The sequence below is a fragment of the Schistocerca cancellata genome, chromosome 3 (assembly GCF_023864275.1).
Source record: "Schistocerca cancellata isolate TAMUIC-IGC-003103 chromosome 3, iqSchCanc2.1, whole genome shotgun sequence".
In the NCBI taxonomy this organism is placed as follows: Eukaryota; Metazoa; Arthropoda; class Insecta; order Orthoptera; family Acrididae; genus Schistocerca; species Schistocerca cancellata.
This window is the reverse complement of record NC_064628.1, coordinates 298,855,186-298,879,999: the sequence shown is the minus strand read 5'-3', so window position 1 is coordinate 298,879,999 and position 24,814 is coordinate 298,855,186. Positions and strand designations below refer to the sequence as shown.

At 39.4% G+C, this 24,814-nt stretch overlaps 1 protein-coding gene across 2 annotated transcripts in view; it reads right to left on the bottom strand.

Moving 5' to 3' along the window:
* The window catches only part of LOC126175001 (fidgetin-like protein 1), a 193,485-nt gene that overhangs the window by 119,185 nt on the left and 49,486 nt on the right, over positions 1 to 24,814 (bottom strand). For both annotated transcript variants that reach the window (XM_049921487.1, XM_049921488.1), the window contains 2 exons: positions 9,964 to 10,247; positions 3,115 to 3,269 (listed from right to left, as the gene is read on the bottom strand). In XM_049921487.1, coding sequence (XP_049777444.1) covers positions 3,115 to 3,269; positions 9,964 to 10,247 — 439 coding nt within the window. The remainder of the gene's footprint in view (positions 1 to 3,114; positions 3,270 to 9,963; positions 10,248 to 24,814) is intronic.

Genomic DNA, 24,814 nt, shown 5'->3' with positions numbered 1-24,814 from the left:
ATGTAGATGCAGAGGTGTTTGTGTTTGTGTGTGTGTGTGTGTGTGTGTGTGTGTGTGTGTGTGTGTGTGAATTCCAAAAGCTAGTAAGTTTTCTTTCTCTCTCTAACAACATCTCAACTCTTCTGTTTTTCGGTGAATGGACTCCTTTAATCCGAAAGTATTTACAGTAACACTAATCTGCATTGTATCAGAGGACTGAAAACTAATATGTGATACTACCTCAACTTTTTATGCTGATTCCAAATCTGTTTTCAGTTTTTGCTATCACGTATAGTTTTGCCGCACTTTGACTTCAAAGAAATATAGCTGCACCAGTAGGTCATGTGTATTATTGGAGGGAAGTTTTTCAATATGACTTTGTATACTTTTAGGTTGTTACTCCTATTGATGATTGTTGTTATTATGCGACCCTGAGTGGTGTTTGTCTCACCAGTTTGGGTTACTAGTGCTATATTGTCATTATTTTACATATTTAAGACAGTATTAAGAAAGCACTTCACCTACTATTGATATTTATTATAATGCTAATGCAGAAGTCTGTGTAGGACTTAAATCTTTTCTGATAAATTTTTGGGAATTATTCAATAGCTAAGCACACTGTGCAAAAAGCTTACCATGCTTATTTTAAAGTGAAACTCTGTGACCAGAATAAGGGATGGGTGCCAGAAACAGCTTGCCACTATTGTACGGAATGGTTAAGATTGGGGACAAAAGGAAAGAAAATATGCATGCCATTTGTGATCCCAATGGTGTGGAGGGAGCGTAAAAGTCACCTTAATAACTGTTACTTCTGCTTAGTTAATGTTCAGAGGTGCAGCTCGAAAAATAAGAGATAAATTGCGCATCCAAGCACTGATTCAGTCATTAGGCCAGTTTTCACACAGAGAAGATCTAATTGCTCCTCTTCCTCCAGCTATTGTAGAGAACGTGGCAGAAGATGATGAAGAAAACGAAGTTGATGGAATTACCGAAGACAATAGTGATGTCCACGATTCTGAATGCGACTTTACTCCACAGCTGTTCTCTCAGAGTGAACTTAATGATCTCATACAAGATTCGAAGTTACCTAAGGAATCTGTGGAACCACTTGGCTCCTGGTTAAAAAGTAAGAATCTTCTGTAACCAGGAACACATTACTCATGGTGCAGACATAGAGAGAAATAATTAGTTCATTTATTCTCATAGATCGAGTCCTTGGTTTACTGTAATAACATAAATGAGTTATTGCACTTCTATGGCATTGAACATGATCCTACACAGTGGAGAATTTTCTAGACTCATCAGTGAGGAGCCTGCAAGGGGTGTTACTGTATAATGGAAATGCATATGGGTCTATTCTTGTGGCCCATTCAGCTCAAATAACAGCAATGTATCAGAACATGAAGACACTTTTAACGAGTATCCAGTATGAGGAACACACGTGGCTTATCTGCAGTGACTTTAAAGTTATTGGGGTACTATTCGGACAACAAGTTGGGTTCACAAAAGTGCCTTGTTTTCTATGGGAATTGGACAGTTGGTTAAAGCAAAGACATTGGAGTGTGGAAATTTGGTCAGAGCAGAGAAATTTTGTGCCCTTAACTAATAATATCCTGCACTAACCACTTTTAGAAAAAAGAATAAAAAATAAAAGTGTCTTGCTCCTACCTCTACAAATAAAATTGGGCTCGATGAAGTAATTTGTAAAGACTCTACCACAGGATGGACCCTGCGTCAAGTACCTTTCCATGAAATTTTCCTTCCTCCCATGAGACAAACTGAAAACTGGATTTTTTTTTTTAGTCCTCAAATAATGAAATTGATCAAGGATGAAGATTCTGAGAAGATGAGGAATAAAAGAGAAGAAGGGGCATGACTGCCTTCCGATCAGTTAGAGAACTTCCTGTGGAATAAGAAGGATCTTCTCTACAAGGCCATTGTTGAAAATGGTTGGTCGGTGGGTTGATTCAGTGGAGGGGACCAAACAGCGAGGTCATCAGTCCCACTGATTAGGGAAGGATGGGGGAGGAAATCTGCCGTGTCCCTTCAAAGGGACCATCCTGGCATTTGCCTGAAGATATTTAGAGAAAGGGAAAACCTAAATCTGGATGGCCAGATGTGGGTTTGAAATGTCATCCTCCCGAATGCAAGTCCAGCGTGTTAACCACTGCACCACATCGATTGGTGAAAATAGTTGAAAAATTGTTAAATGAGTGAGAAAGTCCACTTTCTGCACTCACATATCGACTACTTCCTGGAAAATTTAGGACATTACATTGAAGAGATATTAAGGAGATGGAGAGGAGGTACCAGTGGCAATGGACTGCAGCTATGATGGCTGACTACTGTTGGATATTGAAGAGGGACAGTCATCATATACAAAGATCTACAAGGAAATCAAGGAAGGGAAAGTTTAAAAATTAATGGAACACTGTTGACTTCTTGTTTTTATACAATGTAGTCATGAAACAAGTTATGGGAGTACTGAGGACTATTTTTAAATTTAGTTTATTTTTTAAATGTGTTTTGATTAAAAACTTACCTCCTGTGAAATTGTGTTAGGATATATTTGTGGGCTCAGAAAAGAAAATCATCAAAATATTACTTCTTTTTTGTGTAAAAACCTGATGTGATAGACAAAAATGGTAGTTATTTCTAGACTCAGCATAAAAATTGATTCAAGAACACCTACTTTCAACAAATCATCTGACAAAAAGTTTTAAAATGCAGGTTAGTGTAATTTATCTAAATCTTTTTATTTTTTAGCATTATTCTTCAGAGTGTGTGTTTCTTTTATTGCCTCCTTAACCCATGTATGCCTTCTTAACTCTTGTATATCACTTATGCTTGACTGAGGTCCCTGTGTATTGCTAAAATGTTTCAGTAGCTTGCTATAGAATATACACAACAGAAAAACGAATGTACATCAAAATTCCACAGTTTTTTTTTTTTTTTTAAAAAATCACATATTTATCTACCGTTAGATACATTTTAAATACATTATTTCCACACTGCTATTTCATCAGAATATGTTCTCATCACACCTATTTGATCAATGTAAGTTTCTAATTAAATAAAACTTCATATTTGAAATGTAAATAAGTGACTACAAATTTAAAGCAGAAGAATACTCACTCTTCATTTCTTATTGGAGGAATAAATTTGTTCATAACACCACGTCGAGTACCAAGGGACCGTTTCTGAGCACCATAGGCATAGGATGGCTGCTGTTCCATTGATGACGCACCGCCACATCTGCCAGAACCCCATTTCTTCTGATTCTGAAGGCTCTACAAAAAGAGCAACATTGTAACTGCTACAAAAAACATAATTCAGTAATAGAAAAAAAATTCCCTCAATTCCCCATCTACTAAAAAATATGTATATAGATTAATAAGATTCTTAAAGGATATTTTCTTACAAACAAGGAAATAAAAGACTTCACAAAATGTGCATCAAAAGAAGAACAAAATTAATTAATGATGTAGATCTGAAGAAAGTAAAGCTACAGAACTATCCTGCTATGCTTGCAAATCAAAATGGTCAAATGAAATACATGGAGAATCAGAAAGCTCTATCTAATGTAATTTGCACAATAAAACAGTATTCTTCTCAATGCAATTACTTTTGTACACTGGTAAATGCTGCCTATTTGCAGATGGTTATATGTGACTTCTGCTTCTATGTTCTGCAAACCACCATAAAGTGTATGGCATTCCATTCACATACATTGTACTGAAAGAATGATTGTTTGAATGCCTTTGTGCATGCTGTACCAAGTCTAATTTTGTCTTTGCAGACTCTGGGAATGATATACAAATAGCTACAGTATATTCCTAGATTCTAAGGCTGATACTGGTTTTCAAAAATATAGCTACAGTATATTCTTAGATTCTAAGGATGATACTGGTTTTCAAAAATTTTGTAAGTAGATTTTTGCAGGGTGATTGGTGTACCTTCAAGATTTGCCATTTCAGGTTTATCAGCATCTCCTGACACTCACCACAAGGTCAAACAAATCTGCGACCACAAGTGCCACCATTCTTTGTGTTGTTGTTGTTGTTGTTGTGGTCTTCAGTCCTGAGACTGGTTTGATGCAGCTCTCCATGCTACTCTATCCTGTGCAAGCTTCTTCATCTCCCAGTACCTACTGCAACCTACATCCTTCTGAATCCGCTTAGTGTATTCATCTCTTGGTCTCCCCCTACGATTTTTACCCTCCACGCTGCCCTCCAATACTAAATTGGTGATCCCTTGATGCCTCAGAACATGTCCTACCAACCGATCCCTTCTTCTGGTCAAATTGTGCCACAAACTTCTCTTCTCCCCAATCCTATTCAATACTTCCTCATTAGTTATGTGATCTACCCATCTAATCTTCAGCATTCTTCTGTAGCACCACATTTCGAAAGCTTCTATTCTCTTCTTGTCCAAACTATTTACCGTCCATGTTTCACTTCCATACATGGCTACACTCCATACAAATACTTTCAGAAATGACTTCCTGACACTTAAATCTATATTCGATGTTAACAGATTTCTCTTCTTCAGAAACGCTTTCCTTGCCATTGCCAGTCTACATTTTATATCCTCTCTACTTCGACCATCATCAGTTATTTTGCTCCCCAAATAGCAAAACTCCTTTACTACTTTAAGTGTCTCATTTCCTAATCTAATACCCTCAACATCACCCGACTTAATTCGACTACATTCCATTATCCTCGTTTTGCTTTTGTTGATGTTCATCTTATATCCTCCCTTCAAGACACCATCCATTCCGTTCAACTGCTCTTCCAAGTCCTTTGCTGTCTCTGACAGAATTACAATGTCATCGGCGAACCTCAAAGTTTTTATTTCTTCTCCATGGATTTTAAGACCTACTCCGAATTTTTCTTTTGTTTCCTTTACTGCTTGCTCAATATACAGATTGAATAACATCGGGGAGAGGCTACAACCCTGTCTTACTCCCTTCCCAACCACTGCTTCCCTTTCATGTCCCACGACTCTTATAACTGCCATCTGGTTTCTGTACAAATTGTAAATAGCCTTTCGCTCCCTGTATTTTACCCCTGCCACCTTTAGAATTTGAAAGAGAGTATTCCAGTCAACATCGTCAAAAGCTTTCTCTAAGTCTACAAATGCTAGAAACGTAGGTTTGCCTTTCCTTAATCTTTCTTCTAAGATAAGTCGTAAGGTCAGTATTGCCTCACGTGTTCCAGTATTTCTACGGAATCCAAACTGATCTTCCCCGAGGTCGGCTTCTACTAGTTTTTCCATTTGTCTGTAAAGAATTCGTGTTAGTATTTTGCAGGTGTGGCTTATTAAACTGATTGTTCGGTAATTTTCACATCTGTCAACACCAGCTTTCTTTGGGACTGGAATTATTATATTCTTCTTGAAGTCTGAGGGTATTTCACCTGTCTCATACATCTTGCTCACCAGATGGTAGAGTTTTGTCAGGACTGGCTCTCCCAAGGCCGTCAGTAGTTCCAATGGAATGTTGTCTACTCCGGAGGCCTTGTTTCGACTCAGGTCTTTCAGTGCTCTGTCAAACTCTTCACGCAGTATCGTATCTCCCATTTCATCTTCATCTACATCCTCTTCCATTTCCATAATATTGTCTTCAAGTGCATCGCCCTTGTATAGACCCTCTATATACTCCTTCCACCTTTCTGCTTTCCCTTCTTTGCTTAGAACTGGGTTTCCATCTGAGCTCTTGATGTTCATACAAGTGGTTCTCTTATCTCCAAAGGTCTCTTTAATTTTCCTGTAGGCAGTATCTATCTTACCCCTAGTGAGATAAGCCTCTACATCCTTACATTTGTCCTCTAGCCATCCCTGCTTAGCCATTTTGCACTTCCTGTTGATCTCATTTTTGAGACGTTTGTATTCCTTTTTGCCTGCTTGATTTACTGCATTTTTATATTTTCTCCTTTCATCAATTAAATTCAATATTTCTTCTGTTACCCAAGGATTTCTACTAGTCTTTGTTTTTTTACCTACTTGTTCCTCTGCCGCCTTCACTACTTCATCCCTCAGAGCTACCCATTCTTCTTCTACTGTATTTCTTTCCCCCATTCCTGTCAATTGTTCCCTTATGCTCTCCCTGAAACTCTCTACAACCTCTGGTTCTTTCAGTTTATCCAGGTCCGATCTCCTTAAATTCCCACCTTCTTGTAGGGTCTTCAGTTTCAATCTACAGGTCATAACCAATAGATTGTGGTCAGAGTCCACATCTGCCCCTGGAAATGTCTTACAATTTAAAACATGGTTCCTAAATCTCTGTCTTACCATTATATAATCTATCTGATACCTTTAAGTATCTCCGGGATTCTTCCATGTATACAACCTTCTTTTATGATTCTTGAACCAAGTGTTAACTATGATTAAGTTGTGCTCTGTGCAAAATTCTACCAGGCGGCTTCCTCTTTCATTTCTTAGCCCCAATCCATATTCACCTACTATGTTTCCTTCTCTCCCTTTTCCTACACTCGAATTCCAGTCACCCATGACTATTAAATTTTCGTCTCCCTTCACTATCTGAATAATTTCTTTTATTTCATCATACATTTCTTCAATTTCTTCGTCATCTGCCGAGCTAGTTGGCATATAAACTTGTACTACTGTAGTAGGTGTGGGCTTCGTATCTATCATGGCCACAATAATGCGTTCACTATGCTGTTTGTAGTAGCTTACCCGCATTCCTATTTTCCTATTCATTATTAAACCGACTCCTGCATTACCCCTATTTGACTTTGTGTTTATAACCCTGTAGTCACCTGACCAGAAGTCTTGTTCCTCCTGCCACCGAACTTCACTAATTCCCACTATATCTAACTTTAACATATCCATTTCCCTTTTTAAATTTTCTAACCTACCTGCCCGATTAAGGGATCTGACATTCCACGCTCCGATTCGTAGAACGCCAGTTTTCTTTCTCCTGATAACGACATCCTCTTGAGTAGTCCCCGCCCGGAGATCCGAATGGGGGACTATTTTACCTCCGGAATATTTTACCCAAGAGGACGCCATCATCATTTAATCATACAGTAAAGCTGCATGCCCTCAGGAAAAATTACGGCCGTAGTTTCCCCTTGCTTTCAGCTGTTCGCAGTGCCAGCACAGCAAGGCCATTTTGGTTATTGTTACAAGGCCAGATCAGTCAATCATCCAGACTGTTGCCCTTGCAACTACTGAAAAGGCTGCTGCCCCTCTTCAGGAACCACATGTTTGTCTGGCCTCTCAACAGATACCCCTCCGTTGTGGTTGTACCTACGGTACGGCTATCCGTATCGCTGAGGCACGCAAGCCTCCCCACCAACGGCAAGGTCCATGGTTCATGGGGGGTACACATTCAAATATCCTTTGTTGAACCTATCTGGGTTCCTTGTTAGACCAATTTGGGTCCCATAAACATTGTGTAAGCAGTCTCCTCTGTAGTCTGACTGCATTTTCCCAATATAGTACCAATGAATTGAAGGTTATAACCTTCTTTACTTACATTGAGCCTATATCGTCATGCCATTTTATATCCCAACAAATTATTGAATCCAGGTATTTGTATGCACAGATCAGTTCCAACTGTGACTCATTGTAATTGTAGGTAACATTTAAGGCCAATTGTCAGTCATTGAAACATTTGGAAATTTTATCACGATCTGACTAATAACTTAGAAGTAAAGGACACACACACAAAACCTACACTCCTACATCGTGCTGGCTGCAGGTGTGCAGGAGGGTAAGGGGGGAGGGGTGGGAGGTGCACAGTCTAAGCATGTGGCACACTGGCACCAGAGCTGACAAGATGCAGTGCACAATGAAGATGACATGCAGGCACACATTTGGAGGGAATGAGAGAACAGAGTAAGGGGAAACTGTTGGGTAGAAGGTGTGGGTATAATGGGTTAACGAAATTGAGACCAGGAGGATTACGGCAGCAAAGGATGTGCCTCAACTGTAACTCCCTTCTACGTGGTTCAGACAAACTGGAGCTGGGAGGTAGGATATAGATGGCACAGAATGTGAAGCAGCCATTGAAGTCAAGTGTATTGTACTCAGCCTGTTGTGTCACTAGCTGTTAACTTTGTTCTTGGCCAGAGTTTGGCAGTGACCATTCATTCTGGTGGACAGCTGGTGGGTCATCACACTCACATAAAATGCCTTGCAGTGACTGTGGCTTGTATATGATTTGGCTGCTTACACAAATGGCCCTGCCTATGATGGGAAAGCTTGTTTATCAGTAGTGTTATTAAGTTATGTTTCTTAGCCAAGTTATACCACTGACAAAACGAACTTCACTGGTTCAGAATTTCTGCATGATTGGGAAAATCTTTTCCGATCTGCTCACAGGAGGGAAACAGTAATTGATGAACACAGGGCTTCATTTCTCTACAGTGCTAATGAAAAACCTCAAATAATAGTGAAACAACAGAAATGCATTTTCAAGTTTCAGCCGACTAAGCAGACCGATAAAATTTGTTTTCAGTGATTTCCACACAGCACATGTGATACTCACGTACAACTAAGATTGCTGTAGAAGCAGAAATGACAGCCAAATAATGCAATACTAACGGTTTGCACATCATCTTCAGCTGGGGGAGACAAAAGTAACCCTAATTATGTACTTTGTACTGACATTACACTGTGTTGCCCTGTTCTAGTAGGGAAGCTCAATTAGCCTCGTGTGGAGGCACACACGAACAGGAATTAACTAAAACCTGCCCTGCTGGAAACATCAGTGAAAACAACAGCATTGGTGAGGACAGAGAGAGAGGCTACATGCAAACCTTACATAGCACTCACTAATATGTCCGGAAGAATAGACACAACTAAAGACCATGAAAATGGTAAGAAACCAGGTACTGATGAACTCAATGTAGAGATGATAAAAGCTAAGAAATATGTTCTTCAAAGCATTCTTCAGAGAATAACAATGTAGATTCAGGAAGAACAGAAGCACTACAAATCTTTCTTTTTGTTGCAAGTATTTTAATGGAGTAGTACTGGAAACTGGGGAGGAATGTCACCACAGTATTTCTAGATACAGAAAATGCATATGTCACTGGCCCAAGACAGGAGATTAGGAATTGCCCAGGAGATAGAAACATGCCAAGCTTTCCTATTAAAAACGTGAAAATGTGCAAGGAAAGTTACAGCTGTGTTTAAATAGAAGTCAGAAGATCCTAGTGCTTTGAAACACACAAAGGTGTGCAACAAGGCAGTGTCTTATCGCAACTAATTTTTATCTTGGTTTGTTGGAATAACCAGTTCAGAAAGTTCAAACTTAAAATAAGCAGCACAAATGAAAGTCACTGAGGAAGAAACTATTTCAAATGCTTGGGATATACCATACCACAGTAAGATAAGAAATACCCAACAGACGTGAAAGACCTCATAGCTATACAGCCAAACGAGAAACCGAATACAAGAGAGCAAAATGTTCAACAAATATAAACCAACCATGTCACACACTCACTTTGTACCAATTCTGATCTATGGACTGGAAATAGATACTCTCCTAGACAAGAACAACAGAAAACTTTATAAGCTAAAGAAACGTAATTGATGAAAATTATATATCAGAAGACTAAGAATAACAATGAGAAAAACAAAATGAACAGAAGTTATGCTGGCACCAAACTGCCCATTATTGTTGGCATTTGAAAGTGCAGCCTGCAGTGGTATGGTCACTTGATGAGAATAGAGAAATGTAAAAAATGCAAGAAGATACTTTGATGTGAGATACTGGGGAAACAACCAACAGCAAGGTCACAGAAACATTTGTTAGAGACAGTGAAATCACATTCAATGATGATAAGGCGAAAGCAGGACATTTTACAGCTATTCATTCACTCGTCAAAATAAACCTACAAGTCCAAATGTATTCATTATGACCAGCTCGTAGAATAAATTTGGCTTACATATACTGCACTGCACCACACACACACACACACACACACACACACACACACGTCATTTTCTTACCAGTTCTTCTCTAGCAGTATGAAAAGCTGTGTTTTGATGTTGGTTCCCTTCATCAAAATTACTGTAACCTTTCTTCTCTTGCCTGAAAATATTTGATTGATTAGTAGATGATGTGGATGAAGGAAGTGCATCCCTCTGATGCACTGATGGACCCCAAACCACATCATTCTGCTGATTAAATTTTGGTACTGCTGCTGACATTCTGCTCTGCATAGTTTTTTTGACATCAACAGTGGCTGGGAAACCTACACCTGGCAGATTTTGCCTGCCTGGCATCCACACACCTGAGAAGAAGAAAAAAAAGTGGCAACTCTTAAATTGAACCTATTATTATTAACTGTTTATAGGGTCTCATCACAGTTTAAATTGTAATCCTTGATGATTATGTATGTTTATACTAGTATCAGTACAAAAGCAATTTCCACAAATCTAGTTGACACAAAAAATTCAATAAAGTTTCAAAAATTATAAAATTAAATGCATGCTTGACTTATGTAGCAGTTACCATCATGCCAACTTCGATTCTCCAGAAAACACACCCACCTCAGACTGGGTTTGAAACACCACAGCATGCATGCTGAATGGTGTCTTTAGATGCATCCCTTTCCAACATGATTTACAGTTCGATCGCATACATGTTAGATGCTACTGCGGTGACCACAATCTGCAAGCCAACATTATTGAGTGTCAAGGCGAACACCAAATGTGATCTCTTATTATGCCACTGGGTACAAAATTTGAACATTAGCCACTACTTTAGAAACATTTCAGAGTCTGAAGTACTACCACTCTTCAGTGCTCAAATATCTTATTTCAGTCAGTCAACTCCCAGCAGTGAATCACAGCATACACAGACAATGGGACGATTTGGGAAGACAAAGATCAGAAACTGCAGGAACAACTATATACCTGCCAGAGGGTTCTGAAGGTCTAATACAAACTTAATTACTAATGTAGATTGATCATCTATAGCTTCAAATGGGCGAGATTGCGAATATCAAAATACAAGGCATAAATGGTTTTTGACTGCAGTGACTTAGAAGCTCAACCTTTTAATATTGCCAAGGGACTGTAGACCTCAGTATTTCAACTCAATACCTCTACCCCTTTCTGAGGGGGGAGAAAATAAAAAACGGTTCTTAAGAGACGGGCAACAAAGTGATCCTTTAAGGTTCTATTTTTACCAACTGATGTACTAGAACCCTAAAAAATGAAGGATGTAAGCTGCTATGGAAAAAAATTATTAAAGAAGTATAAGCTTTCAAATATCTAGGTTAGTAAGCTAACCCAGAAATGAAACACTGAAGATGAAATTTTGGAAATGACAGGAAATTGCCCAAAATTTTATTATTGTTTAGTGGATATAATTTAGGAAACTGAAAATACCTGTTAAAACATAGATCATCATGTACAAGTCATATTTTCTACCAATTTTGACCTACAGATCAGAATGTTGGACTTTGACAAAGAAAGATCTGAGCAGAATACAAATGACAGAGATGGGCTTTCTATGAGTGATCATGGGTAAGATGAGAAGAACCAGGATAAGGAATAAAACAATACGAAACACGCTTCATATCAGTCCCATAAAAGAAACTACGTAGAGAATCTGGATGAAATGGTTTGGCCACACTAAAAGAAAGGGATAAAAAAGACTTCCAAGAAGAGCTTTGGAATGGACAGAATCTGAGAGAAGACCATGAACAAGATGGAGAGACCAGGTGAAGAATGATGTGAACCGAAGAGGTCTACAATGGGAAGAAATTGTGAATGATAGACAGTGGGAGAAAGAGAAGACTGGAAGAGGCTCTGTGAATGACCCACATAAGCAGAAATGTTTCAGGAAGAAGAATTCTCTACTGTATTTGTGCAAGCCTGATCTCTGATTACATATCACAACATTAAGAGACTTGATGGCTTCATATCATACTGAATTTTCATGCCACAGATCATGTATAGTTTCTCTGTCGTAATCACTCGTGTGTTGTCTTGTACTTAATCTGTGGAAGTCATGTGTATCCTGCTTGGTGTTCCAGTTTTAATTTGTTAATGTCCATACGGCAGTTAAAACAGCTAATGATGTTTGACTAGCTGAATATCAAAGACAGAGACATGTTTCCCTTGTCAAGATAGAGAAAGTTGTCAATATTTTCCCTTACTCTTTTCATTGATGAAATCCATTCCTTCCAAAAAATATCCAGACATACAAGCTTTTAGCAACTGAACATTTGTGTGAATTCCAAAAATGGTCTCCTATCAATTCATTTCACTCCAGACTGTGGCATCTATTGGACAAGCCAATAACAGCACAAAATCAGAATCACATAATCCAGTAAACAATGTGGCTGCAGCTATTATTTACTAGTGCACAGGACATAAATCTGTTAATTGTTTTTGCACTTTTTGAGACTTTTTTTAATAAATTTTAAGAAGTGCTACATAACAAATAAGAAAACCATTACAGTAACTGAAGGAAACCCTAGAAGAGACAAGGCCAATTAGAAAAATGAGAGAGAGCCTTTCCTCCTATTATTTACACAACAAACCAACAGTGTGTTTCCACATGTAATATGACAATCAAAAGAACTTCATCATCTCAAAGGTACAGAATTCGATTGTCTACTATTCAAGGAAGTTTTACTGCAGCAATTTTTTTTCCACTAGTTAAAGAGTTATCAACAGCTTTTTTGAAACCCTAAAATTGTTTCACAGTAATGCTGCTCTGAAGAGCAAGCTAGAAAACTGTTGAATGAAGCTGCTTTCTCAAAAACTGCTAATTTTTTAGAATACATGTCAGTAATTTTTACTGCTATTGGCAGTGATGGATTAAAAAAACATGTCAATTTTTTAAACAATGTGCTGCATGTTCCTGGCAATTTGTGTACTTTAGAGTGTACCTTACATTGAAATAATCATCTTGGTAATGGGTCACTGATACCTACTATCTGTATCTCTGAAAGGGACCTTAGCAAATAAGACAGCATCATACAGAAAGACTACCACAAAACATTTCAGAGAGCAAAAATACAGACATGCACATTTAAGAAGAGGTTTCCTTGACCTCCCACTATTGTGAATCACTCCCAGGCCACCACACATACAAGGTTGTTACCAGAAATGACCCACAGTGACATCATCAGAACTGAGCCCTCAGTGATATCAAGTGCCAACAGCAGCCCAAACGCTGCTTCCAGCTCACAAGTGGGCAGCACCTACTCACCATCAATTTTGTCCATATTTATTTATAGACTTGGTAAGAAATGAAAGTAACAGCAGTGGGAGCTCGAGATAGCGAAGTACTTTGAAAAAAATAGCTTTTGGTGCAGGTCAGGTGAGGCATGAGCCACATACATTAGTGTAGTTTCCAGGCAGCAGTTGGTGCAGCAGAAAGATAACAGAATGGGAATCTGGTGGCCATGGGGTTGAGAATGTACGCATTAACTTTTTTCCTTTTCAATTTTTATGTTACTCACATTGTAAATAAAACTGAAATAATATTCAGTACAATGTTTGTTCAAAAAGCAAAGTGTCACCATCTTTATTTTTGTCAGAGTGATTTCCATACATCATAAGCTTTCTGGAGCTCCTCAATTAGGATGCTCTTCAGAAAAGCCATCGAAGTAGCTTGCACAGTGTACAGCGAACAGCAACTCAAGATACTTTCCTATGAGGTCCCTTTTCTGCTGGGGGGGGGGGGGGGGGGGGGGGCTCTGCTGGGACCAGGGGGGGCTGCACAGTGGCAGGGCACTAGGCGGTGTGAGCCGGCATGTTGCTGTGGTGCAGTTTCCACTACGCACGGAACTCCTTTCAGATACGGGCAACCCTGTGCTTCAGTCTCTGGAGCACTTCCTCATAAAACTGAGCACTGACAGCCTGGCCACTGGGTATAAACTCGTGGTGCACTCTCCTTTGAATATAAAAGAATATGAACATGGACTTCACATGGGACTTGCTTATGCGAGCACACTTCTGGCAAGGTGACGAAATCGTGCACCATTCCGCACTCAGTCCCTTTGAGTCCAGATCGTACCATGAACAACAGCTTTTTTTTTTTGGCAAGTTCAATAATTTCGACATCAAGCGAAGAATCATATGATGGCCTGAATTCAATAACTGGCACATAAAAATATATGGTCATCCGTTTGTGTTATTGACACGTGTTTGTAGCATTTCCACATGCTTTATTTATTTTGTTTGTTGTCCTCAGTGCTGATGTACTGTGCTGCTACACTGGCTGAAAAAGGGGTTGTGGATTCCGACACTGACTACTGTAAATAATGTAGCCAACAGGTGAACAGTTGCATTTCGAAGTACTTTCATTTCACTTTTCACAGCCCCCCCAATAATACACATTTATATGTGGCCACTGCACTATTGTTCTAACTTCCTATAAGCCTCAATAATAGTTAGCAGGTGAACCATCCACATACTGCTACCATAGTTTACTGTTGAACATCTACAAGCAGTAAAAACATAACCACATAATTCATAGTTCTTGAAGAATAGTCAGGTACGTATAGAGCAGACACTGTCATTGTTTTAACACACGGCCTATTGGTGTAATACTTATTTGACAGTTAAGTTGAAGCATTGTTGATGTTCTAACCAACACAGGTTCCTCGTCTGAAACTCGGCTGTGGACTGACTGTCTCTTGATCAAAAATCGGGCTTTTATGTATCATCACAATAATAGGTACTGAAACTACACATTGTTCAAAATTAAATTTCAGAAATTACAATTAAAACTTAACGCATAACATTAACTGAATACAACAAAAAATTCCGCTTTTTTAGCAGTTGCTTCTACTGCAAGGTTAAGCCAAATTATTTGTTTAAATCATGAAATTAACAAATATAAGTATGCAAACAATACTTTTGACAAAACTGTTAATTACTTCGGAATTAATTAAGGGCTGGCTCTGCTAAATGTTTTAGAACAGAGCCAAATAAATACTTTAGGATTACTAGGATTTTGTCTTCCAAATGTTTACAATTACTGTGTCAATCTTCTTCTTATATGAAAATGTAGATTATACTCATATATGTTAATGGTAATTAGCTCAAAGTGAAAGAACGAATTTAAGGAGGCAGATGGCAAAACAAGAGGGGAATTAAAATTATCCCAGCTTGCTTCGTCACATGTTCTGCGCGGGTCTTGTCAGTAACCTTCTCCTGACTATATCTAACTATCTTGCGCCATCTGTTCAACTGTGGCCTGGACAGGAAAACAGCAATCAAGGCTTTTTTTAAGCATTTCAAAAGCTTCCAGCAGTGTTTTGTAGAGTTTCACATAAAACTTCATGGAACAGTGTTGGTCTTAAGTTTTCTCCATCGTAAGTTCAAAGCTTGGAACAGCAGTTGAACAGAATGGACAGTGTCTTGAAAGGAGGATGTAAGATGAACATCAACAAGAGTAAAATGAGGATAATGCAATGTAGTTGAATTAAATCAGGTGATGCTGATGAAATTAGATAAGTAAATGAGAGGCTTAAAGTAGTAGATGAGTTTTGCTATTTGGGGAGCAAAATATCTGATGATGGTCAAAGTAGAGAGGATATAAAATGTAGACTGGCTGTGGCAAGGAAAGCTTTTCTGAAGAAGAGAAATTTGTTAACATTGAGTATAGATTTAAGTGTCAGGAAGTCTTTTCTGAAAGTATTTGTATGGATTGTAGGCATGTATGGAAGTGAGACATGGACAATAAATAGTTAAGAGAAGAAGAGAATAGAAGCTTTCGAAATGTGGTGCTACAGAAGAATGCTGAAGATTAGATGGGTAGATCACATAACTAATGAGGAGGGGTACTGAGTAGAATTGGGGAGAAAAGGAATTTGTGAGATAACTTGACTAGAAGAAGGGATCGACTGATAGGACATGTTCTGAGGCATCAAGGGATCACCAATTTAGTATTGGAGGGAAGCATGGGGCGTAAAAATCATAGAGGGAGACCAAGAGATGAATATACTAAGCAGATTCAAAAGGATGTAGGTTGCAGTAGTTACTAGGAGATGAAGAACCTTGCTCAGGATAGAGTAGCATGGAGAGCTGCATCAAACCAGTCTCTGTACTGAAGGCCACAACAACAACAACAACAACAACAACAACAAGTTCAATGCAACCAGTATGTAGAGATTAATGGAAGAAACAGTCCTAAGTCTCCAAGAGCGTGGAAACACTTGAGCAACCTACCACTGGAAAGTAAGGTCCCCCCTACTCTCCCCAGCCCAAATGCACTGTGACAGACAGTCCATCACAAAAAAAATGAGATGCATTACTTTCTGGATTCAAACTGTGGATTTGGGATTTATTAACATTTTCATACAGGCATGAAAAGGAAAGGCAAAGGAAAATGTGGGATTGCAAATAAATTTCCATGAAGGGTCAGGGGAGACTTACTGTACGGGATGAGTCTTTCCTTCTCATCCTGTACGGTAAATCTCATCTGACCTGCAGTTTGGGATGACTTTCCCAAAATCTACCCCTTTTCCTAGACCTCTCCAGTCTCTTTCCTTCACCCTTCTTCCTTCCCCTTCAACCCTGCTGGCTGAAGAAAAGAGCTACTGGCTCCGACAGCTTGCCAATCACAACAGTCTTATGTGTGTGTTCTGCTATCACTTGGTGAGTAGATTTTTTATAAACCCTAAGAATGGATATCCTCATATCATAATGCAAGTTGATCATTGAACATTTTTGTGTAACAGTTCCTTCTATACTCCTTAATGGTACTCAACTACCTTATCATAAAAAACACACTAACAGATCTCAGAATAATCTGGGATGAGCATTCAAACTAGAAAGAAAACTATAACAGCATGCAGGAAATCTCCTTTTTGTCTACATGCAATTCACAAATTTAGAAAAATATCAGGGCAGTCAAATGAAAATAAGACATATAAAAATGTATGTAAACTTTTTATTATTTCGAAATAATCAGCATAACTTCATGTGCATTTATCCCACTGTGGCACAAGATGGTTGATGCTTTCATGGAAAAATGTTTGCAGTTGCCTACAAAGCCATGATTGTTCCTAGGCGTGCACCTCTTTATCCAAAGGAAATCATAGGCAACAAATGTATCTTATTCTGGTTTCAAAGAGTTGAAAAACATGTGGTTCAGGATTGTATGGAGGATGTGTAAGGGCTTCCCAGCAAAACTTCTGTAGTGTAGTTGAAAAAGCTTTGGCAATTTGTGGGACCACCCACCAGTCCAAAATCTAGTTCTGGAGAATCTTTACTTATGTGAGGTAGTTCAAGATGGCACATACTGTAAAAACTCCATATGATTCAAGCCAGCCATGAATGCTTGCTCGATATGTGTGTATAACTGTCAGTCGGTTGACCACAGTCCTTCCTGTGCTCAGGACAGAGGCAACCGGATGGACAATACGCCTTTCCCATGCTATCATTTCCTGACTGATTTCTTAGTTACTGGTTTTCTCAATATTTCTCCTTTCAAATCAATCATGAGCCTTCTACTCATAACCGCAACTAATGCACCCAGCATCTTGGCTGTACCTACATCTACATCTACATACATACTCCGCAATCCACCATACGCTGCATGGCAGAGGGTACCTTGTACCACAACTAGCATCTTCTCTCCCTGTTCCACTCCCAAACAGAACGAGGGAAAAATAACTGCCTATATGCCTCTGTACAAGCCCTAATCTCTCTTATCTTATCTTTGTGGTCTTTCCATGAAATGTAAGTTGGCGGCAGTAAAATTGTACTGCAGTCAGCCTCAAATGCTGGATCTCTAAATTTCCTCAGTAGTGATTCATGAAAAGAACACCTCCTTTCCTCTAGAGACTCCCACCCCGAGTTCCTGAAGCATTTCTGTGACACTCGCGTGATGATCAAACCTACCAGTAACAAATTGAGCAGCCCGCCCCTAAATTGCTTCTATGTCCTCCCTCAATCCGACCTGATAGGGATCCCAAATGCTCGAGCAGTACTCAAGAATAGGTCGTATTAGTGTTTTATAAGCGGTCTCCTTTACAGATGAACCACATCTTCCCAAAATTCTATCAATGAACCGAAGATGACTATCCGCCTTCCCCACAACTGCCATTACATGCTTGTCCCACTTCATATCGCTCTGCAATGTTACGCCCAAATATTTAATCGACGTGATTGTGTCAAGCGCTACACTACTAATGGAGTATTCAAACATTACAGGATATTTTTTTTTTCCTATTCATCTGCATTAATTTACATTTATCTAAATTTAGAGTTAGCTGCCATTCTTTACACCAATCACAAATCCTGCCCAAGTCATCTTGTATCCTCCTATAGTCACACAACGACAACACCTTCCCGTACACCACAGCATCATCAGCCAACAGCCGCACATTGCTATCCACCCTATCCAGAAGATCATTTATGTAGATAGAAAACAACAGCGGACCTACCACACTTCCCTGGGGCACTCCAGATGATATCCTCACCTCCGATGAACACTCACCATCGAGGACAACGTACTGGGTTCTATTACTTAAGATGTCTTTGAGCCACTCACATATTTGGGAACCAATCATATATGCTTGTACCTACGTTAGGAGTCTGCAGTGGGGCACCGAGTCAAACGCTTTTCGGAATTCAAGGAATATGGCATCCGTCTGATACCCTTCATCCATGGTTCACAAAATATCATGTGAAAAAAGGGCGAGTTGCATTTCGAATGAGCGATGTTTTCTAAAGCCGTGTTGGTGCTGGTGCATGCACAGCAACTTCTCTGTCTCAAGGAAATTCATTATATTCGAACTGAGAATATGTTTGAGAATCCTGCAACAAACCGATGTTATGGATATTGGTCTGTAATTTTGAGGATCCGTCCTTCTACCCTTCTTATATACAGGTGTCACCTGCACTTTTTTCCAGTCGCTCGGGACTTTACGTTGGACAAGAGATTCGCAATAAATGCAAGCTAAGTAATGAGCCAATGGAGTAGAGTACTCTCTGTAAAACCGAATTGGAATCCCATCAGGACCTGGCGATTTATTTATTTATTTTCAACCCATTCAGCTGCTTCACAACCCCAGGGATGTCTATCACTATGTCCTCCATACGAAAATCTGTACGAGACTCAAATGGCGGTATGTTTGTACGATCCTCCTGCATGAAAGATTTCTCAAATGTGTTTTGCTGTCTTCCATTGCCAGGACAGAATGATCAGTGAGTGACTGGATGGAAGCCTTTGACCTGCTTACCGATTTTACGTAAGACCAGAATTTGCTTGGGTTTTCAGCAAGATCTTTTGCTAAGGTATGACGGTGGTAGTGGTTGAATGCTTCGCGCATCGTTCTTTTTACAGCAGCACCAATCTCCACTAACTTTTGCCTGTCCTCATTCTCCCAATCTTTCTTGTACCGCGAGTGCAACTGCCTTTGCTTCCTGAGCATTCTCCGAATTGCGCTGTTAAACCACGGTGGGTCTTTTCCATCCGTAACCCACTTTTTCGGCACATACTTGTCCAATGCGTGATTTACAATGTGTTTAAAATTTGCCCACAATTCTTCCATGTCCATCGTACCGTAAGTAACATTAAATCTTTTTCCATCTCCATCACAGCCTTACAACCCTACAACAAACTATCCAGAAGCCTGTCTCTTATCCTAAACCACTCTGCATTAAAGCTTCATCTGTTAACACTGGTGGTGGTGTTATCATACTGCCATTCTACCTTATGCAATACTAGCTGTTACCTGCGACTGCACTTGCATACCAGTACTTTTGTTACAGTGAATCATGGTGAACAAGTTCTTGTACATGTAAAAACATCATCTGTCCTCATGTGTGTACCTATTTGGGTATACACAGCTTGTGAAATGCGTGACTGCACTGCCCCCCACCTTCCCACATGCCACAGTGGAGGGCACGACATGCTGCCGAGCAAGGAAGGAAGGAAGATTGGACTGAACATTTCATTTCATTGACTTAGAAGTCATTAGAGATGGAGCACAAGCTCATATTTTGCCAAGGATTGGGAAGGAAATCAGTCATGCCCTTTCAGAGAAACCATCCCAGCATATGCCTGGGTGATTTAGGGAAATCACGGAAAACCTAAATCTGGGTGGCTGGACACAGATTTGAACAGTCATCGTCCTGAATCAAGTCCAGTCTTCTAACCACTGTGCCATCTTGCTCAGTACACTGTCGAGCAATGCGCGAGGAGCGGGGCATGGGCACAAGTGTGCACCTATTCATCATACTACTGTAGTAGCTGTACATTATGCAACAAATTTAATAATTATTTAACTAGGTTTATGTTCACTGAAGTTACAGTCCCTACTTCATACTCTTAGGGTCCTTTTTTTAATATCCACACCATATTTCATAAAAATTGATTTGGTAATTTAGTCATGAAAAGGTAACAGACAAAGTTACTCTCACATTTGAAAGGTTAGTATGGATTTGGACATTTTGGTAGAGTTGCAGTGCTTGTAATTTGAAGCACTACACTGGAGCCAGTCATAGTCACCAGCACGGACATGAGGCAGTCAGCCTGCGCCAGGAATTGCGTGAGCAGCTAGACATGCCCTATCATAATGTAAATTGCATTACACAGAAACTGGAGATATTTAGACTTATGCTTCAATGCACTGTGGTTTGAATGTTATGAAGAACTGGATGAAAATATTTTTATAGGAGTGTACTGTAAAGGAAATGCAGTACTAACTAGTGAGACTGAAGAATCTATGAAGGAGCTGAAAAACGGGAAGGCAATGGGAATTGATGAGATTCCTGTGGAAATGTTAAAGTCATTGGAGAAAGAAGGGAAAAGGGAGTCAAATGAATTGTGTAATCAAATATACATGACAGGAAAATGGCCAAAGGACTTCACAGAAAGTATCTTAATACCTATAAAAAAAGAAAAAGAACAGCAAAAAGTGTGAGGAACATAGAACAGTGAGCCTGATATCGCATGCAGCCAGTCTTGCTGAGGATGCTCAACAGAAGGCTATATGGAAAGCTGAATTGTATAATAGGAGATGAGCAATTTGGTTTCAGGCAAGAAGTGGGAACTAGAGATGACATTGGGCTACTGAGAGTGATAGGGGAGAGGTACATGGAGAAGAAAAGGAAGGTGTATATTGTGTTCACTGATCTTGAGAAGGCTTTTGACTGTATCAGATGGGACAAACTGATGGAAATCCTAAGGAAACATGGAGTTGACTGGAGGAATAGACGGCTAATTAGAAATTTATATTAGAACCAGAGAACAAGAGTAAGAATAGGAGGTGTGATGAGTGAAGAAATTGAACTGGGAAGAGGTGTAAGACAAGGTTATTGTTTATCACCAACACTGTTCAATATATATCTGGAGGAAATTATTAGTGAAAAATTTGATGGAAGGAGAGGAGTTTGTATAGGGGGTCGGAGAGTGGAGTGTATAAGATTTGCAGACGACATGGTTGTGATGGCAGAGAGTGCAAGAGAGATGGAACAAATGTTAGACAATCTAAACACAAAATTATAAGAATATGGAATGAAGATTAACAAGAAGAAAACAAAAAGCATGGTAATTGTAGGAAAGGGGAGAAAATGCTGCATGAAAATAGGGGGAGAGGAAATAGAGCAAGTGAATAACTTCAATTACTTGGGAAGTGTAATAATGGATGATATGTATTGGTCAACAGAAATTAGGAAAAGAATTGCAATGGCAAAAGAAGGATTCAAGAGGAAACAGAAATTACTTTGTGGACCACTAAACAAAGATCTGAGGAAAAGACTTGCCAAATGTTACATCTGGAGTGTTGCACCATATGGCGCAGAGACCTGGACATTGAGGAAGAAAGATGAAAGAAGATTGGAGGCACTAGAGATGTGGATATGGAGAAGAATGGAAAAATTGAAATGGAAAGACCGAGTAAGGAATGAAAAAGTATTAAGAAGAGTTGGAGAAGAAAGAAACATGCTGAAAGTCATCAGAAAGAGAAAACGGAACTGGATTGGACATTGTTTGAGGAGGGACTACTTATTGAAGGAAGGAATAGAAGGAATAGTGGAGGGGAAAAAGGGGAAGAAGAAAAAGAAGATATCAAATGCTGGACAATATCAAAGGAGGCAAATATTCAGAAATGAAAAGACTGGCTATGGACAGACAAAAGTGGAAGAGGCTTAACCCATGACAAGACCTGCCGTAAGGCAGAATAGCACACATACACTGTATCCATTAACAAATGGAAAATGCTGTTTGTACATGTTCACATGTTGTACATGTGAACATAAACTTCAATAACATAACTAAAATTAGTGGTGCTTTTAGTGAACAGATGCGCTTACCAACAATATGAAGCCAGTATTTATCAATTTTATTGCAGTACTAGGTCACAAAAGTATTAGTTGCACAATAATGAATTAGTTCTGAACACAGATGTAGAATTAACAGTTATCAAATGCAAAGTGCAACTGGTAACTTTCATGTGAGGATTTCCACAGTATATGTGAGTGTATTTTCAAGTCTGAAGTATGTTATTCAAAACTTGCCTCACTGCCTACATAGTTGATGCCTTCAGGTATGATCTGTGGATAGTGAACAGTTGCAGCCTATGTACTGATGAAAAGCAATTGATTGATACAAACTGTGTAATAACATTAATAAATCTACAAATGCAACATAAGTTTCATAACATGCCATGTACAGATATAGGCAATGCAATCAAACAACATAATCAAAACAATACTAATACGCAGATAAAAATACCTTTCCAGGATAGTCCAAATGTCTTCATTCTGCCCAACAATGAATCAGTTAATTTCTGTCACAGTGTAAATGCTACCAATGATTTCCTCATCCTCATTTGTCTCTGTTTATTTTCTTTCACTTATTTTTCACTCTTTCCTGGACTATCCAAGTTGTTCTCCAGGTTGCCTTCTGTACTGGCTCCGAATTTGACATTAATGTAATGAAGGAGTTATTTACCACTTGCACGCACACACACACACACACACACACACACACACACACACACACACACACACACACACAGCAGGTGTTATCTCAATGATATTCTTCTCACGCCTGCAGATGGATCATGGATCATGCAATCATCTGAATATAATATATCCTTGGTCCAGCTGACTGCCATCTCCAGGCGAGAACACTGTATGTTAATCTCACTAGAACCGATTGATACTGTAGATGGTGGTCCTTTTACACACCACAGAAGGTCAACAGCGCATGCATCAGAAACCACTGCTGCTGCTCCCTAGAGCAAGTGAACACCCAATACAGCACCCTGATGATGAAAGCTGGAAAAAAACTGATGAATTGTTATCGAGTTATATTCTGCCGGCTGAGTCAATGACCATTATCTTTTTAATGTCAGGTTAAAAAGGGTTCCACATCTTGCTTAAAAGGTAACACTTACCTCTATTTAAAATTTTGTCCGCCAGTCTAATTTCTATAGCTTCCTTTAACACACAGTCCCAATAGCGAGATGCATGGGCAACCATTTGCATCTTATCATAGAATATTTTCTGTCCCTTGGTAAGACAGTGCTCTGCAATTCCAGGTTTTTCACGCTGCATTAAACATGTGTGGCAACGGTGCTCAGCACACAGGTGGAATGGTGTGCATTGTCTGGCCAATATGTGACTTCCCAAAATGGCAAAGGGTTGTATAAACACTGGGCTTCCTAAGTCTGAGGTCATCTTTTGCCAAGCCAAGGAACACACTATTCTTGGCTGGCAGATGAAATACACTTCTGATATTACACTTTTTTAAAACCCTTCCTATTTTTGAAGATACACCCACAGTATACGGCAGAAAAGCCACCAATCTATGTGCATCTTCTTGCGGTTCAGGCACAGATCCAGACTCGAAGACACGATAGATCTGTTGGTCTGTGTAGCCAATCTGCTCTTGAACACAAGCTTCAAGTGATCCAGCTCTTGGGTTGAGCTCTCCGCATTTGAGATGGCACAAGTGCTCTTTGACAACATGCACATAACTCCCATGCATTGGTACAATGGATGGCAACTTGTTGTGTGCAGATACTGGTCTGTGTGTGCCCGTTCTTGGTAAACACTATGTCTTGAAGTCATGTCATCCTTCCTATAGACCCTTTAATTAAAATGATCCAGGAAATGTCTCAGACCCTATTCCATGAACATATCATCAACATACCTCAAAAAATGAGTAAGTTTTAAAAACATTGTCCTCAGTAGCCTTTCTTCTAAATCAGTCATAAATAAATTGGTGGTTCTGGGGGATAATTGGCTCCCCATAGCCACTCCCATCAGTTTGTTCAAAATAATTGCCACTGAATAATAAAAATGTCAATGTCAGCACATGATGGCACAGACTCATCATTTCCATATCCATTTTTTCACTAATTACCATCAAGGATTCTTCAAGAGGAACCAGATGAAAAGAGAAGCTACATCAAAGCTCACAAGTAAGTCTGGGGGACCAATACACAAAGACTTCACTCGCTGGATAAAGATCATAGAACTGGAAATATGATGTTCACATTTTCCGAAGTCAGGGATAAGAACAGACATTTAATAATTAGCAAATTTGTATGCAGGTGCACCTAAGTTAGGCACAATAGGATGTAGTGGAATCCCTTGTTTGTGAACTTCTGGCAAACTGTAGAATCTCTGCAGAACAACAGCACCAGTTCAATGCTTTTTAACACTTCTTCAGAACTGACAGACTCTTCTGTTTTATTGATCCAGTGGGTCATTCTGCAATCTTTGGCATGCTGAATCTTTAAGTAAAAGATCCATTTTGCCCACATAATCATCCTGAGGAAGAAGAACCATGGCATTACCTCTGTCTGCTGGTGGGATTAATAAATCTGGATCTTCTCTAATGGATCAGATTGCTGGCCACCTGCCATCT